This window comes from Pelophylax lessonae, assembly GCF_965119305.1.
Source record: "Pelophylax lessonae genome assembly, chromosome: 4".
NCBI classification, from domain to species: domain Eukaryota; kingdom Metazoa; phylum Chordata; class Amphibia; order Anura; family Ranidae; genus Pelophylax; species Pelophylax lessonae.
Window position 1 is genome coordinate 165072441 of NC_138771.1, and position 17438 is coordinate 165089878.

Genomic DNA, 17438 nt, shown 5'->3' on the forward strand with positions numbered 1-17438 from the left:
GTTCCTGAGATATGGAACCCCAAAGTTCACTGGGAAACTGATGCTTAAAGGCATGTCGACTTCCAGGGACTCTGCAGCTGATCTCCATATCAATACAGTTCTCATTAGTGATGTAGAAGTTTAAAAGGAGGAACCAGTGTGAAAGCAGAGCTCGACACTTCTGAAAGTGTTGCTTTTCCAGTAGACTTCAGTGGACTATTTCTCAGCAACAGAATAGAGAATAGAAAATAGAGACTAGAAAGGTATATCTTCTTTACAGGTATGTGTTTTCCTGAAACCTTTTTCTTATGTGACAGGGTCTCTTTAAGTGTTACCTAAAGGCCAAGTCCACAAATTGACATTTCTGCTATGATTTGAAACCAGTGAATTAAATCACCCATTTGCTTCTTATGTCTCAGAGGAACTCCAGGGTAGATCATATTGCCACTAGAATCCTAAGGGAAATGAGAAGCTACTTAAACCATTTACATTCACCCAAAAACTTAGGAAATGCTTTTGAATTAGTTTTGTGTGTGTATATCTCAAAAGACTGTTAAATCCATTGCATAGTATTAGGGCAGCGTTGAGAGCATGGATACTCCCATGGTATCTATGCTCTTAAAGCTCCCCTTAAGATTTCCTAAAGAGTTTACTGTGTACATCTCTTCAAAGACATAGAACGTTTTATTTGGTTGAGTCAACATAAACCTATTATTGGAGCTTGGAGCAGTTTTTAGAATGTCCTCAGTGGAAAGCCACTACATAAAATGTATACCTGATTATACAAACTATTCATGCCTCTCTCTTTTTCTCCATTCTTGCACTTGGTATGTGCATGTTCAGCACAACTGACTAATCTTTTGCTTTACTGTTGCTAGGATTGCTTTCTTCTGCAAGCCATTTTACTAGTCACTTTAAAGAAAAAAACAATTATTCTATAATACCTAAATAAAGGAAGTGTGTTGCCAATAATTAATCTATATAATGGATGGCTACTAATAAAACATCTGTTTGAGCAGTTTTAAAAAAAAATCTTCTTTTTTTCCGATTTATTGTAACTTGTGTATTTGACTTAAAAGCACTCACATGGCTTCTGCATGGTAATTTGCAATGCCTTTTCTAGAATTGTTGGCAAGATGCATTAAACAGCAAAAGGATGGGGCAATACTAGCTAGGACATTGCGAAGTGGGTAAAAACCATAAAGCCTAAATCCTATTGTGTTGTATGAATGCATGCTTGTGTGTAGAAAGTGTTCTCCAGACATACAAAACTCTATTTTTGCTGTTTATGAGTGTATCAGCTCTCAGTACACCAGTGACACCTTCCTAGCACCTGCATGGCCTTTGAATGAGTCCACTTCTTCACCTAATCTGCTTGGAACTCCCAGACAATTTTAACACCATACTGCTGTCTGGCATGTAACAAATGCACTCACATTTACAATTTTTTTTTAACAACTTTTAGGCTTAAGAGCAAAGATTTAGAAAATGTCACAGAAAATTAAATGTGGTGCTTTAGTAACATCAAGCATCTAACTGATTTAGATTAGATATATAAACAATTTATTACATCTAGTAATTTTGCCTATGCAAAGAAAAACTATAGCACAATTTTTTTTATCTCGATCACTAGCCTTTTTACCATGCTTTCTTTTATTTTCACTTTCATCTCTACACATCTATAGCTGTTTTGCAAACAACACCAGCATCTCAACACAGAATAAGTGATCACATCCAGCCTGGTGAGTCCTAACCAATTATACCAGTATCATGTCTATTTCACAGTTCAGAAGATGGTGTGCCTTGTATTTTCTTCAATTGCTTTTTACAATATTAATGAATGAGTGTAAATGGATAGTCTTAAACCCCTTGAATTAAACACGATGAAAAGTCAAGAGCCAGTGTTTACAACCTATCCTGCAACCCCCAAGGCTAAGCAATGGCTTGCATCCTCAAGATTCCTAGAAGCAAGACATTATTATAAATCCTAAAGATAAGCAGTAGTTTTTTTCTGCTGAAAGCAAGTAGCAATAAGGGCTCATAATGACAGGTGTTTTCCTGCTAAAATGCAGCTCAGCAATATTACATTTACTTTAATTAAGCAGTACACTTGGCAGTTCAGAGGCTGAATTTGACCTGCATTACATTGCAATGTGTTCCTTTGGTTGCAGCACGTCCTGTTGACGTGCATTCAAACTGCAGGCAAAGCAGGTCAAACACAGTCTTTCCTTTCACATAAAGGTGTCCTTTTATGAACGGGTGAATTTTTTTCTCCATTGGCTTCTCTACAGTTCTCCGGGGAAAATGATCACATCTGGCACCCCTTTTATGAATGGGAGAACTTCAGTTCGCCCAGGGTGATCAGAGGAGAACGGTTTTCTCGGAGATCTGTGTAGAAGTCAATGGAGCGTCTGTAATCTCGTGAGACAAAGCGAGATTACAGTAGTATGAAAATCCCTCGCGCGCTTTAACAAGCAGAGATAAATTATCACTGCTGAGTACACGAGGTTATAAATAATAGTCCCCTTACATAAATATGTATATATATACACTGAATACACACACACATACATTGTATATATATATACACATTAAATATATATCTACATGTATGTGTGTATATATATACATGTATATATATACATAAATATGGCAGGGGGACATGATTACTGTGTTGGGGGGTCTGAACGAGGAAGAAGGAAGTCCATAATCTTCCTTTTTCCCCCTCAGTTCTCCCCCGATTCTGTCTTCACTCCCCGCTTCACAAGCTCCAGGCTGGTGAACCCGGGAGTGTGAATTCTGGCACAGATCGCCAGTGAAGTGCTGGGATCGCAGCTTCATAGCCTGGCCATTTCTGTGTCTGTCAATGACAGATTCCCATGTGAAGAGATGATCAGCGGAGAACATGTTCTCCTGCGATCATTTCTGTTTCATAAACTGAGAATGATCGGAAATGAGCTGTGATCAGCAGGATCACTGCTCATCTCCATTTCATAAAAGGACACCATAGTATCCAGACACATCCAATAATAGCAAATGAAGCCCTTGAAAAGAATGCCCATCAAAATAAGGGCCCTTTCACTTTTTTTCGATCAGGTCCGCCAGTCAGTTTTTCAAGCAGACCTGATTGGATGCTCCATGCACTTCTATGGGGCAGCTGATGTCCATGGACACCCGCTGCTATCTGATCTGATCCGGTCTGTGAAATCTAGACAGATGGTAACCCTATTTTCCATCCGTCTCCAGGATCAGATGAAAACGGACTTGTGGTCCATTTTCATCCAATCTCCCATATAGGAGAGCAGGGCTCTGACAGGTCTGTCTCAGTGGAGATGGACCTGTCATCAGCCTGCTCAGCGGGGATCGGCACATCGATCCCCTGCTGAGCAAAGTGGAGTCTGCCGGACAGAAAGTCCATGTGAAAGGACCCTTAGTCCTTACTATGATTACTAAAGATCTTGTGTTTCTGCTATTACTGTGCATCATAGTAGTAGCAGTAGTAGTTTATAGATTGCCATTATTAAAAATTTGTATAGGTGCCTTTCTGAGAATTTTTATGATTTGGGTAAGGTATTGGGTTTACTTTTAAAGTGATTGGAAGTGCATTAAAAAAAAAAATTTATACTTGCTTTGTGGAATGGAATTTTACAGAGCGGCACTGAACCTATTCTTCTCATGTCCCCCACCAGCTCTTCTGGCTGCTCCTCTGAGGTAAGTTCCCCCCATAGAAAGCCACGTTCTATGGGGACACTCATGCAGGCTTGCACCTGAGTCTTACTGTCTGCATCTATAGACACAGACAGCAAGACTCGGCCCCGCCACTTGCTCCTGCTACCTCAGCAAAGCCTGTAAGACCAGGAAGTAAGAGGAGAAAAAATCTACAGATGGGCACAGCTCTGGATCAAATGAGGGCTAAGTAAAAGGGGGGTGAGGGGGCAATACCGATGACTGAAAATTTTTTACCTTAATGCAAGGAATGCATTAAGGTAAAAAATGTTTAGTCTTTGTAACTATTTTAAACCCTTTTGTTTTACTGTTGTAGCACCCTACAGGTAGGTGCTAGGTAAATGTATAGTGGGCCTTGTCTCTGTGATCTGTTTAGATGGAGTGTCAGGGCTTCCAGATGTGCCTGCTGAGGGGAGAAGTATCCCCACTGGCTCCTGTGAGAGGCTTCTCATAGGGCAGTGTGGGAAGCCCAATCAGGGGACACATCCCAGCTTGTAACTACCCCAGAAGGCAGATTATGCTGCAAAGGATTCTGGGAGTGGGTATACGTTTGGGGGGAAGTGCGTGGCATGGTCTCTTTGGCGGGAGTCCCAGGAAGGAGAGTGCGGCTGTCTCTCCTCCTGTCTGAGGAAGGCGGATGTCTCACGGTGTCACCTGAGTGTCCAGAGAGTGCTGAGTTGAGCTGAGGGGATCTGGTGTGCCGAAAGCCTGTGGAGGGAGAGAGGGGTCCAGTCCCAGGAAAGCCTACACAGGTCATGAGTACTGAGGATTGCCCCTGGGGGTCTGCCTGAAGTTAGAGGGGACCACTCCGGAAGAGGTTTTGGGATCCAGTGTCAGCTAGCTGTAAAGGGGGTACCTAGGTTGAGCACCTTGAAGCTACAGAGGGGGTACATAGTCAGTGGACCCTGAAGGGTTCGAGGTTAAAGGGGGCACCTGCAGTTTGGGCCCTGAATTGTACAGAGCCTGCCAGTTACAGTGACAGCTATACAGAGTTCTACTATATACTACCTCAAGCTGTGCCAGGCGGGGGAAAGTATTCAGTGACTTTCACGGTGCAACATTTTCAGGAGTTCTACAGTTCTCAGTCTTGGATTTCTGGACTATAAGTCGAGGATTCCGCACTTCTTCTGTTTTAAAAAATATTCTCAGTGTCAGTGAGCGTTGGCTGGTGCCGGTTGGTGCCGGCTGGTGTCAAGGAAGTGCCAACGGGCATTTCAGAAGTAAAAGTCCCAATTGTAATTAGTTTGAGCCTCAAGGAGTATCCCACTTGTTCTCTTCTCCCATCCCCTTAATTCAATAAAAAAACACAAAAAAAGATGCCGGAGTTGTCGCTGCTTCAGTTATCACACCCGGGGTCACAGCTCACATGGGCTGGAGAGATTACTGGTACTAATGGCAGACCCACATCAGGCCATAGGCCTGGAAACCTTGCTACACTGTATATTATATTTGTTTTGTAATATCTTTTGCGAATGTTCCTTGCACGGTTTTTCTTTTCTTTTTCATTAAAACAATATTTTAAAATCATTACACTGAATATCTGCATGCTCTAATAGAGGGGTCTCCAAACTTTGAAAACAAAGGGCTAGTTTACTGCCCTTCAAACTTTAGGGGGGTGGAATGTGGGCAGTGGGAGTAGAAAATGCCCCAATGTCTGTGGGAGTAAACAATGCCATAGGCTTGGGGGTCAGTAGCAGTAAAAAAAAATGACATAATTGGTGTCAGTGAGAGGATTAGTTCCCCATCTCTGGTGTCAGTAGGAATAGTGTTGGTATCAGTGGGAGGAATAATGCTCCGTCATTGGTGTCTGTGGAAGGAATAGTGCCCCAAGGGCTGAAAGAAGGCAAGCAAAGCGCCACATCAAGCCCACGGGCCACAGTTTGGAGATCACAGCTCTAAAAGAAACACAAAACAGGGTGCACCAGATCATGCAGGTAAAAAACACCTTTTAATAAATAAAAAATTGCACCTATATCCTAGGGAATATGCTTCAAAAAGTAAGTTCGGTCATATGACCAGATACTGTGACCATTTTATTTTTTTTGCATACTTATATGACCTTTGGATTTATGCAGCGCTTGCAAGGACAGACACCTTGGTACTAGTGAAACATAGTACATGTGAAGATTTTCATTTTCTAGCTAGAAATTAGTAATTCTGCCACTTTGAAGACAATACTGAAGTGTAAACTCTGTTACATCTCTGTCTGGGCGTGGCAATGAGTGATACAGACATTTTTTAAATGTTTGAATCAAGCCACCGGATTCTGTGAATGATAGGTGTTTCCTTTACATAAATACGTTGGTTGCTACCCATGTGTGTGTTTATGTAAAGGGTTAACTGCTTAGTTAGCCTGCCCCAGTGATGATTACTAGCTAGTGCTAGTGCTTATTATTATTATTATTGTCCTGTCAGCTGGAAAAACTCTGCTCAGAATAAGGCTGAGAATGTGTAATGCCTTAGGCTTGCTCTACAAAATATGTTCAGTTAGCCTATTATTGGCTGTATTTTCACTTGCAAAATATGCAAAATGCAGCTTGTGGCTAATTACTTTTGATGCGTTCCTACTAAATATGGAAACTGCGATTTTCTGAATTTCTCTTTTGTATCCTCAATACAATATTGTACAACTATATCAAAAAATTTAGAAGAGACTTGAAAAGTGTATGCTTTCTACCTAAAGAAGCTCAAATTATGACTAGCACTTTCTCTGGTGAAGCGTGCAAAATTGTACAGTCGGGCAGAAACATCAAGCAGAGGCAGCCAGTCATTTCCTTTGCCTCCCACAAATCCCATTCCATGCCATGACTGTGACCAAGCAACACTGACCAACAGGTAACTGGAGCGACCTTACACATGCTGAAAGATTACTACTTTGACTAATATGGACTCATATGGACATGAGACCAAAATTACCTGACCTTTTTAGATATACAGTATATATACAGTATATTATAAGATAATAAACTTTTTCTAACTGAAGGTCCTGTTCAGTTAGCAAGCCGGATTTCTGTTAGATAGTAGAGTTGGGCAACGGTTCGGTCTGAGCATAAGTTTGGGCCATACATTGGCTGTTCGCTCGCTCGACGAACACCTGAATTATCAGGGCGTTCGACTGTTTGTTCAGCTCGCCGAGCAACCACAATGCACTTTGCCACCGCAGAGTGCGTTGGAAGCCCTGATTGGCTGAAGCAATGAAAGTTTTGCCCAATCAGGGCACAGAACACAGTAAGAGCCATAATTGGAGAAAGTAATGATGATTCTATCCAATCATGGCTCATTGCTCTTAGTCCCATCCCACACTATAAAAATATTCTCCCTATAGCAGCTATTTGCAGTGTGATATTGGCGTGGAGAGGGATAAAACAGGGCTCTGTTCAGTGCTACTAGCGAGTTAGTGTGCTATAGTATACTATAGTGATTCTTTTGTCAGTGTAGAATATAGTGTGAATCTAGTGATTGTGCAGCATGAGTGTAGTTTGACCATTCATTTTAACTTTAGTGTCAGTTTATTTTGTTAGGGCAGGTTTCCTGCAGTATATTTCAGTGCATTACTGCACGATTAACGCAGTATATTACAGTGTGTTACTGCACATTTAATTAAGTATATTTTGGTGCGTTACTGCACGTCTAATGCTCTATATTTCAGTGCGTTACTGCAGGTTTAACGCAGTACAGTTCAGTGCATTAGTGCATGTTTAACTAAGTATATTTCAAAGCATTACTGCACGCTTAACACTGTATATTTCAGTGCGTTAGTACACATTTGACGCTGTATATTTCAGTGTGTTACTGCTCGTTTAACGCTGTATATTTCAGTGCGTTACTGCACGTTTATTGCTGCATATTTCAGTGCATTAGTGCATGTTTAACAACGCCTATTCCAGTGCGTTACTGCACGTTTACGCAGTACAGTTCAGTGCGTTAGTGCACGTTTAACTATGTATATACTTAAGTGCGCTACTGCACTTTTAACGTAGTATATTTTATTGTGTCACTGCATGTTTAGGGCAGTAAATTTCAGTGCGTTACTGCATGTTTAGGGCTGTATATTTCAGTGCATTACTTCACATTTACCCAGTATAGTTCAGTGCGGTAATGCACGTTTAACGTAATATATTTTAGTGCGTTACTGCATGTTTAAGGCAGTAAATTTCAGTGCATTACTGTACGTTTAACACGGTATATTTCAGTGCATTACTGCACATTTGGATATGAAAGAGGAAGGAAGTGATTGGCGCTGCTTGGTGGGGTGTTTTGGGGATATAATTTATGGTTAATATACTTCTAATAGGATTTTATATGGAAATCTGTTTTGGAATCTGTGTGTGATCTACTAGAATCTGATATCAAATGACACACCTGTATAAAGTCAGAACAGGTCTACGTGCAAATTTCTAAACATAATATAAAACCCTATATAAATTACATCAGCAAATACATCTCATAAGTGCAAATTGTGCAAAAAAGTGCAAAAGTGAATACAAAAAGTGAAGTGCTAAAAAATGATTAAATATTGTCCAAAGATAAATTGGTAACCATAAAATGACAATTAGTAAGTATGCTCTTAAAAATATCAATAAATATAGGTGGAGAAATTAATAATACATGTATGACCATAAAATGACAATTGGTAAGTATACTCTTAAAATACCAATAAATATAAGTGAAAAAATTAATAATATATATATGACTGCCAATAAATAAGTGCAAAAGTGCAAGAGTGAACGAATTCCTGGATATAATATTTGTGCAAAAAATGGCAGTAAAAAAAGTGAGCAATAAAAATATATAGAAAAAGTGTCCGTTTAAATAATCAAACAAATGAATCCAAGCACATGTGCAGTCTCAGTGACTGAAAATCCAGAAAGAGTCCTAAATAAGTGAAATCCGTATATAGTGGTTGAAGTGCTCTTTTCTCTATGCCCAAAGTGTGGTGGGTGAGCAGAAGGAAAAAGTGTTCCCCTAAGCCTGGGGTCCTGCGCTTACCAGATTCCCTTACCCCTACAGGGGTAAACAGCGGGTCGATTTTTAGGGGATCGCTCCCACACACTGGCAATCAGGATCTCCCCCGACCTCGGTTTCACTCCTTAGTAGTTGTACAGATGTCAGCTCAATAGGTATATTAGAAATCCAGTACAGTGCCCGGGTATGTAGAAGAAAAGGGAAGGAGCCTTGTGTCAGGGCCCCAGCTTCGGTGACATGCAGCTTTCATACACATCGGCACACCGTTCATTCCCAGCACAGTGCTGGGAATACACATCGGCACACCGTTCATTCCCAGCACAGTGCCTGCCTCGGCTCGTTCACAGAGGAGTGCGGGCGTGTGACTGGTGGACCCGATGTCTGCCGGTCACACTACGATCGCCGGTACAGCGGGAGAAAAGACAGAGCGGCTTATGTAAACAAGCCGCCTGTCATTCTCCCCTGTGTAAAAATGAAGATCAGACGGTTCTACTATGTAGAACCGTTGATCTTTGTTTTTACACTAGGAGACCTGTCCCCCTACAGTTAGAATCACGCCCCTAGGACACACTTTACCCCTCCCTGTCCAATACAGTTAACCCCTTCCCTGCCAGTGTCATTTTTGCAGTAACAGTGCATATATATAGCACTGATTACTGCAGCAATGTCACTGGTACCCCCAAAAGTGTCAAAAATATCAGTCAAGGGTCCGATCTATCCGCCGCAATGTCGCAGTACCGCAAAAAAAATCGCAGATCGCCGCCATTACTCGTTAAAAAAAAAAACACCAAAAATGACAAAAATCTTTCCCTTTGTTAGTAAACGCGATAACTTTTGCGCAAACCAATCAAAATACGCTTTTTGCGATTTTTTTTTACCAAACATATGTAGCGTAAAACAATTTGGCCGAAAATGTTAAAAAATTTTGATTTTTACATTTTTTTGGGGGGGAATTTCATATAAAAAAAAGTGAAAAATATTGTTATTTTTGCAAAAATTACGCTCTTTTTTTGTTTATAGCGCATTATCAAAAAATCGCACAGGTGATCAAATACCACCAAAAGAAAGCTCTGTTTGTGGGAAAAAAAGGACGTGAAATTCGTTTAGGTACAACATCGCACGACCGCGCAATTGTCCGTCAAAGTCATGCAGTAAAAAATCGCAAAAAAACCCTGGTCAGGAAGGGGGTAAAATCTTCCGGGGCTTAAGTGGTTAAAACAGTATATTCCAGTGCGTTAGTGCCCATTCCACAAATTTTATTTCACTATGTTACTGCACGTTTAGACCCGGTTCACATTTGTGCGAGTGCTGGGTTCGCATGTAATGTCGGAGCGCACTGCTCCGACATTACATGCGATCAGCTGTGCGGTGCGAGTTTAGCCATACAGTTTGTATGGCTAAATTCGCATCGCACCCGGTGCAAACACGCACAGGAGGCATTTTTGCAGCCGCATCAGGATCGGATCGCACAGCGGTTCACACTTGTGCGATCCCATCCTGTGCGAACTGCACGATCGCACTGCGATATGCGATCAAACTGGGGGTGTCGTTAAGATTACATTGACACCCCCAGCGTATTGCATATGGCAGTGTGAACTGCCGGGGGTGCGTGTGCGATGCGGGAACAGGCTGCGAATTCGCAGCCTTCCCGCATCGCACAAATGTGAACCGAGCCTTAATGCTGTATATTTCAGTGCATAGGTGCTTGGGTGATGGAGGAGGCGGAGGATGAGGATGGTTTAGTAAGCCAGTCCACCACCTCCTTTACATGCTGGACAACATCACTAAACATCCTCATCCCCTTCCCACAGCCCACTGCAGCTGCCAGAGTGGCTTATTCTGCCTCCTTGTTTAAAGCTACTCCGGTCATAGCCAGTGGCGGCCCGTGCATAGGGGGCGCCAGGGCGCCGCCCCCCTAGCCCTAAAAAAAAGAAAAAAAAAATGACAAAGCGAACAAATAAAGTTTTACAAAAAAAAATTGGGTTCGCCGGCCTCTGTAATGGAAGTGGTGGCTAGGGGGGGGTGGGATTTACGTCCCAGAAGAGGCGCCGATCGGCTGCCTTCTGGGGGCGTAACCCGAACGCAAGTCTTTGCGATTGGACACCCCCACTTTCTGATATCCTGGCTGTGATTGGTCCAGTCTCCAGCCTGGACCAATCATCATCAAGGACATCAATTCCCTGACGTCACAATGGGGGCGGTGCCGGTGCGTGAGTCAGTCACTCACCGTCACCGCCACTCGGAGGACGAGGGAGAAGCCGCTCACCTTCCCGCCGCCGCAGAGAGGACGGACTGGATCGAGGAGGGAAGAACCCGCCGCCGCCTCCAGGTAAGTGCATTAAATTGAAGGGAGCACTCACGCTGGTCTCTGCATTGATTGGGGGACAATGCTGTGAGCACTCTGCATTTATTGGGGTACAATGCTGTGGGCACTCTGCATTTATTGGGGTACAATGCTGTGGGCACTCTGCAATCATTGGGGAACAATGCTGTGGGCACTCTGCAATCATTGGGGTACAATGCTGTGGGCACTCTGCATTTATTGAGGTACAATGCTGTGGCACTCTGCAATCATTGGGGTACAATGCTGTGGGCACTCTGCATTTATTGGGGTACAATGCTGTGGGCACTCTGCAATCATTGGGGTACAATGCTGTGGCACTCTGCAATCATTGGGGTACAATGCTGTGGCACTCGGAAATCATTGGGGTACAATTCTGTGGCACTCTGCAATCATTGGGGTTCAATGCTGTGGCACTCGTAAATCATTGGGGTACAATTCTGTGGCACTCTGCAATCATTGGGGTACAATGCTGCGGCACTCTGCAATCATTGGGGTACAATTCTGTGGCACTCTGCAATCATTGGGGTACAATGCTGTGGGCACTCTGCAATCATTGGGGTACAATTCTGTGGCACTCTGCAATCATTGGGGTACAATTCTGTGGCACTCTGCAATCATTGGGGTACAATGCTGTGGGCACTCTGCAATCATTGGGGTACAATTCTGTGGCACTCTGCAATCATTGGGGTACAATTCTGTGGCACTCTGCAATCATTGGGGTACAATGCTGTGGGCACTCTGCATTTATTGGGGTACAATGCTGTGTCACTCTGCAATCATTGGGGTACAATTCTGTGGCACTCTGCAATCATTGGGGTACAATGCTGTGGGCACTCTGCATTTATTGGGGTACAATGCTGTGGCACTCTGCAATCATTGGGGTACAATTCTGTGGCACTCTGCAATCATTGGGGTACAATTCTGTGGCACTCTGCAATCATTGGGGTACAATGCTGTGGGCACTCTGCAATCATTGGGGTACAATGCTGTGCCACTCTGCAATCATTGGGGGACAATGCTGTGGGCACTCTGCAATCATTGGGGGACAATGCTGTGGGCACTCTGCAATCATTGGGGACAATGCTGTGGCGCTCTGCAGTGATTGGGGACAATGCTGTGGCGCTCTGCATTGAAAGGGGCATGCACGCTGAACTCTGCATTGTGGGGGCACAGCACAGTGTTCATTGCATTGAAGGGGGCACAGCACAGTGTTTATTGCATTGAAGGGGGCACAGCACAGTGTTTATTGCATTGAAGGGGGCACAGCACAGTGTTTATTGCATTGAAGGGGGCACAGCACAGTGTTCATTGCATTGAAGGGGGCACAGCACAGTGTTCATTGCATTGAAGGGGGCACAGCACAGTGTTTATTGCATTGAAGGGGGCACAGCACAGTGTTCATTGCATTGAAGGGGGCACAGCTTCAAAGTCACGCAATTTTTTTACTGCGTTTTTTGGCGCGAAGCAATACCTATTACATTTTTCTTTTTGCGCCCCCCCAAAAATTTTGAGCACCAGCCGCCACTGGTCATAGCCCCAGCATCAGGCATTGAGGAATCAGCTGAGTTATTTGAAAACAGCTTTAGCCACTTTCACCTTGACGATGCACAGCTATTACTTGATTCAGATCTTGGTTCTGAGGTTGAGGAAGGTAGGAACATGAGCCTACAGAGACAGGAGAACACTGGTAAACGACAAATTGGCAGTTATGTTCCCCCAGCCACAACATATTGCCAAGTTGTCTCCAGTGATATGGAGGGGATGATTATGAGGTCACTGACGTGACTTGACCGGTAGAGCAGAGGAGGAAGGTGAGGGTCAGGCACAACCCAAAGAGGCAGCCATCATGGAAGAGTAGAGAGCAACCACCCTATTCCACTAGACTGAGGAGCTGTTATCTCCCGGCCCACTTCCCACAGCTCAGCTTTTTGGGCTTTTTTAAGCACATGTGCAGCTGATCACATTGTTGGAATTTGCAAACTTTTCCTCAAGCACATCAAGCATGGCAAAAACACCAGCCATTTGGGTACCACATGCTTGACAAGGCATTTTACCTACCACCATACTGCTTTCACCTATATAGGGTTACGGTGTGAAGGCACCATAAATGTCATTATTGCTGCAGCAGGCTCTTTACACGGTACAGATGTGCCACTTTACAGGCAGACTAAGGGGGCCCCCCAGGCACTATACTTAAAGGAATTTTTCATTTTCATTGTTATTTCTCATTTTTATGGTTTCACTTTAAGCATCAGTAAATCACTGCTCATTTAAAAATTATGTTATTTACAAACTTTTCTTCATTGATAAATGCCCCACAGGGCAGTACCTGGACCCTCATAACCATTGTATGCCCAATTACTTGCATATAAGCCTTCACAATGGGCACCTTTTTTTCCAGTTCAGGTACCATAGACTTCAATGGGGTTCGTTATTCGGTTCCGAACATTTACGTTGTTCGAAAGTTCTGCTACAAACCGAACAGGGGACCTTTAGGTCCATCTCTATTAGATAGATAACCAGCATCCCCACATTAAATGAGTGCTGGGTCCCTAAAAATATGTGCTTTTCTTTTGACCAGTTTAATGGACCTCAAATGAAACCCAAAAACAAAAATGTATTATATTGCAGTGTACCAGTTTTTTTAGAAGTGGTGGATGCATTTGTTTTTTTAGGCATTTTCCCTTTATTATCATCTGTTAATCTGGCCAGTAAGTCTGTTATTTTTCAGCTTCTTATAACAGAGGGTTGGAACTACTGACCCTCTCCCTATTTTGACAATGCTACTGTCCAAAGGTGGCTTTGTTGTTCCCCCATCCAGACTGCAGACAACCTAAGTCAGGACGTGTCTTACTGGCCAGATCACCAGGTGAAAAAAAAAGGCTAAAACAAACATCTAATGTAGCCACCTCATTTAAGGATTGGTAAGCTGCTATTTTTTGGTTTTAATATTGCTTTAAATACACTGATTACACAGGAGACACAATGTCTAGTCTTATTATTAACATTTTAACTGGTAAGTACAATAAGACATTTAAGACCGCAAGGGAAATTTAATTTCACAGACTTTTTTAGGGAATTGAATTGCCACATCCTTTTTTATCAGTTGTATCATTTAACCATCATTTTTTCTATACTAATATTTAGTTAATTGTAACAGGTTAGGTATTTAAACACAATCCTTTTCTTTGGGTCTTCTCTTATATATGTATGTATATGGAATTCGGTCTTTTTACTCTGTCTTTTACTTACTTATTATTTTTTCTTTAGTATTTTTTCTATTTTTTTTAATCACAGATGTACTCCGTATGCTGTAAAGAACAGTAAATTGGCAAACTGATAAATCAGCATTAGCAATAGAGATGTGCAAACATCAGCACATCATAGAAATGTGTATATTAAGCAAATTCTGATTAAGTTTGAGCTGCCAGTATTCCCTCTTGTTTACAGGTGAATTGACATAAATTGAATCCTCTTTTTTATCATCCGTTGTGGACATAGGAATGTAGTCATTCTTATGCTGGCCATACACGTATAGATTTTTGGACAAGAATGTTCGTAGAAACATTTGTACGGAAATTCTTTGAACATTTAATGAATGGCCAAATGTTTGAAAATTGTCTTTTGCTTTTTAACATTCCATTTTAAAATGAATGTAATTTGTGAGCGATACCGCATACACTGCCCTAACTTTTGTTGATCAAGAAAAGTTTTCCTTCCTGCCCTTTGGAATTTTCTCGTCACATGCATTTGAAAATGGACATTGATTTGACTCACTAAGGATTAGAAAATCAAACAAATTTTCTTAAAACGAAAATCTATAAGGTGTATGGCCAGCATTAGTCATTTGGGCTGGACTGATACCTACAGAAGGTTTGGATACTGGCAATCAAAAAACAATAAGCCAGCCAGCCCCTTTATAAACCCATTTCCATCATGCTGTTTTTTGCTAATGTTTTAGGAGGTTGAAGCCTTTTACTCAGATCTGCTGAGAAAAACACTAAATATATGTTTGCTTTTGAATTTTATTTTCTTCATTTAAGATACTATGATACTAAAATTTGGGATATTTTTTCTTCATTTAAGACACTCGGATTCAAGATATATTTTTTCTGCAATAACTTTAGTCAAGATTTTGGGTAATGTTGCTTGGGCTCATCTGGATTGGTGTATACTAGCAACAGCTTTGGAGGCTTTATAAATGTTCCTGTTACCGCTATCTTACCACTGTAACAGTTAAAGTGGAAATAAACCCTCCTATTGTTTTCAGCCAAGGAAGCTGCCATCCTGGCCTCTGTTTAATATGCAACTGCTATGGTGCTGCACATGTGATCAGTTTTGACACCAGCCTTTGAATGGTTTGAAAGTTTGGTTAAGAGCACAACCAATGGGACAGTTACATTCCCAGGACATGCTAGCAATGTAACTTTTTTGAAACGGTTAAATCAATAGGTTTACTTCGGCTTTAAAGTGGTTGTAAGCCATTACATAAACCCAGTGAAGTGAGTAGCCTCAGGTTATACACAGAGATTAAACAAATCACCCTTCATAAGTTGTACCTGTTTATTTGCAGAGGTCTCTATAATTATTCAAAGTGCAGAATTAATACAGCTTGTCCGAAGCTTTCAGGGAGCTGAAGTTACACTATGCAAAGCTCAGTGAGGAGAGCGGAGTGCTGTTTGGAGGGAAGGGACACACCCTTCCCACACAGCACACAGGAACAGAGCTTAGGCTGTCAGTCATAGGCTGTGTGCTGGAGCCCCCTCCCCAATGTTTGACCTTTTGGAAAACATGTTAGAAGTGACTCGTGCAGACATCAGAGGAATGAGACAGCAGACAGAAATGACACCTAGGTACACACAGGGAGCTGAATGAAAAAATCTGAGACGTTGTTGTACTAATTAAGCGATGTTACTTTGAGGAACACAGGTCCTTCACCTCTTTGTTGTGTACTGCTTGCTCACAAAACTGAGGCATGATAGTTGTAGTTTTATGGACGCTGGCTTAATGTTTTTTTGTTTATCAGTGTCCAAGCCTCCTGTAGATAGCAGTATAACCCATATGTCTAAAAATCACCAAATTATTGTGTCACTTTAATGGACTTCAAGAAAAAGATTTTACAGGAATTAAAAAAACGTTTTGTTTTTTTTTGCCTTGATGCAAAATGATGTGATTGTTTATGCAAAATACGTTTTTCTACTTCCTCCACTTACCAGGAAAAGAATTCCAGTTGATTGTGAAGTCTGTAGACCCTGATGAAGGATATGAAGACTCAGACCCAATAGAAGAAGAGGTGACCATGGCTCCTGTAAATACTATAAATACTGCAGCTGGAAATACAGAGGAAGAGATTTACCGTAATGAGACAGCAGCTACCACAGAATATCCAAGTACCACCTCAGTGCTGAAATACAAAGGTAGCAAAATATGTACATAGGTTTACAAATTTCCCCACCAACTGCAAAGCTATCCAAACAGTGCAATCCTTACCAGCTAATATACTTAAGCACTAATGTTTGAGTTAGTGGGGTTGATTTAAGAAAACTGGAGTGGAAAATCTGATGCAGCTTTGCATAGAAACCAATCACCTCACAGGTTTGTTTGTCAAAGCTTGATTGAACAAGCTAAAGTTAAAAAAGTTGATTGGCTGCCATGCACAGCTGTATCAGATTTTGCACTCTCCAGTTTTAGTAAATCAAAACCAATATATGAGAGGCATATTAATACTGAATGGGCCTAATGGGTATTGGGACTCTTCCCGTTGCAGAGCTGGCTTATTTCTATCTAGCTATCAATTGATGCATAGTTAAAAGATTTTACTTAGCTGAGGGGAAAAATGCTTTTTTAGCAAATGAGTTCCTTCCATGATCTGATAAGGTTTCACTGGAAAGCGAGGGTCTTCTCAAAAGGAAAAGACCACAGATTTCTAAATGGCTAGTCACAATGGCAAGCTTCATCAAAAAGGATCTACAATGGAAACAAAAGCACGCTGCATTGATTTTTTTCCCCCTTACATCTTCATTTCAAGCCATTCATACTGTACACAAGTGTTTTTCTTTTGACTAATGACTGACCTTTCTGTTTCTGAAGCTTGCATCCATTTAAATTTTATAACTATGTCTATCTTTTTTATACATATAAAGGAAGCAGGTGTTCAAGGGCACTCGTTGCAAATATAATGATCGATATTTAACGTGTTGTTAATTTACTGATAACAGTTCCTGCACTTTATTTCTCTCCAGACGGAAGTGATAAGGAGCTAATGGGACAGTTGCGCAGAAGGAAGCGGCATGTTGGTGGTATGTTTATTGACAGTGATCTGCAACAGAGCAATGATATCATAAAGCATACAGAAAACATTTCATTTCTTTTTTATAAGGCATAATCCCTTCCCTATCTAGGAATAATTTAGTTTCGTTCTATT

The 17438-nt window shown here is 41.7% G+C and overlaps 1 protein-coding gene across 1 annotated transcript in view; it reads left to right on the top strand.

Annotated features, from left to right (window-relative positions):
- Positions 1-17438, top strand: part of LOC309552573 (uncharacterized protein) — a gene marked incomplete at both ends in the record, with an annotated part of 487483 nt that overhangs the window by 464778 nt on the left and 5267 nt on the right. Inside the window, 3 exons of the mRNA XM_082253522.1 lie at positions 1665-1721; positions 16231-16431; positions 17257-17313. Of these exons, the coding sequence (XP_082109648.1) occupies positions 1665-1721; positions 16231-16431; positions 17257-17313 (315 nt within the window). The remainder of the gene's footprint in view (positions 1-1664; positions 1722-16230; positions 16432-17256; positions 17314-17438) is intronic.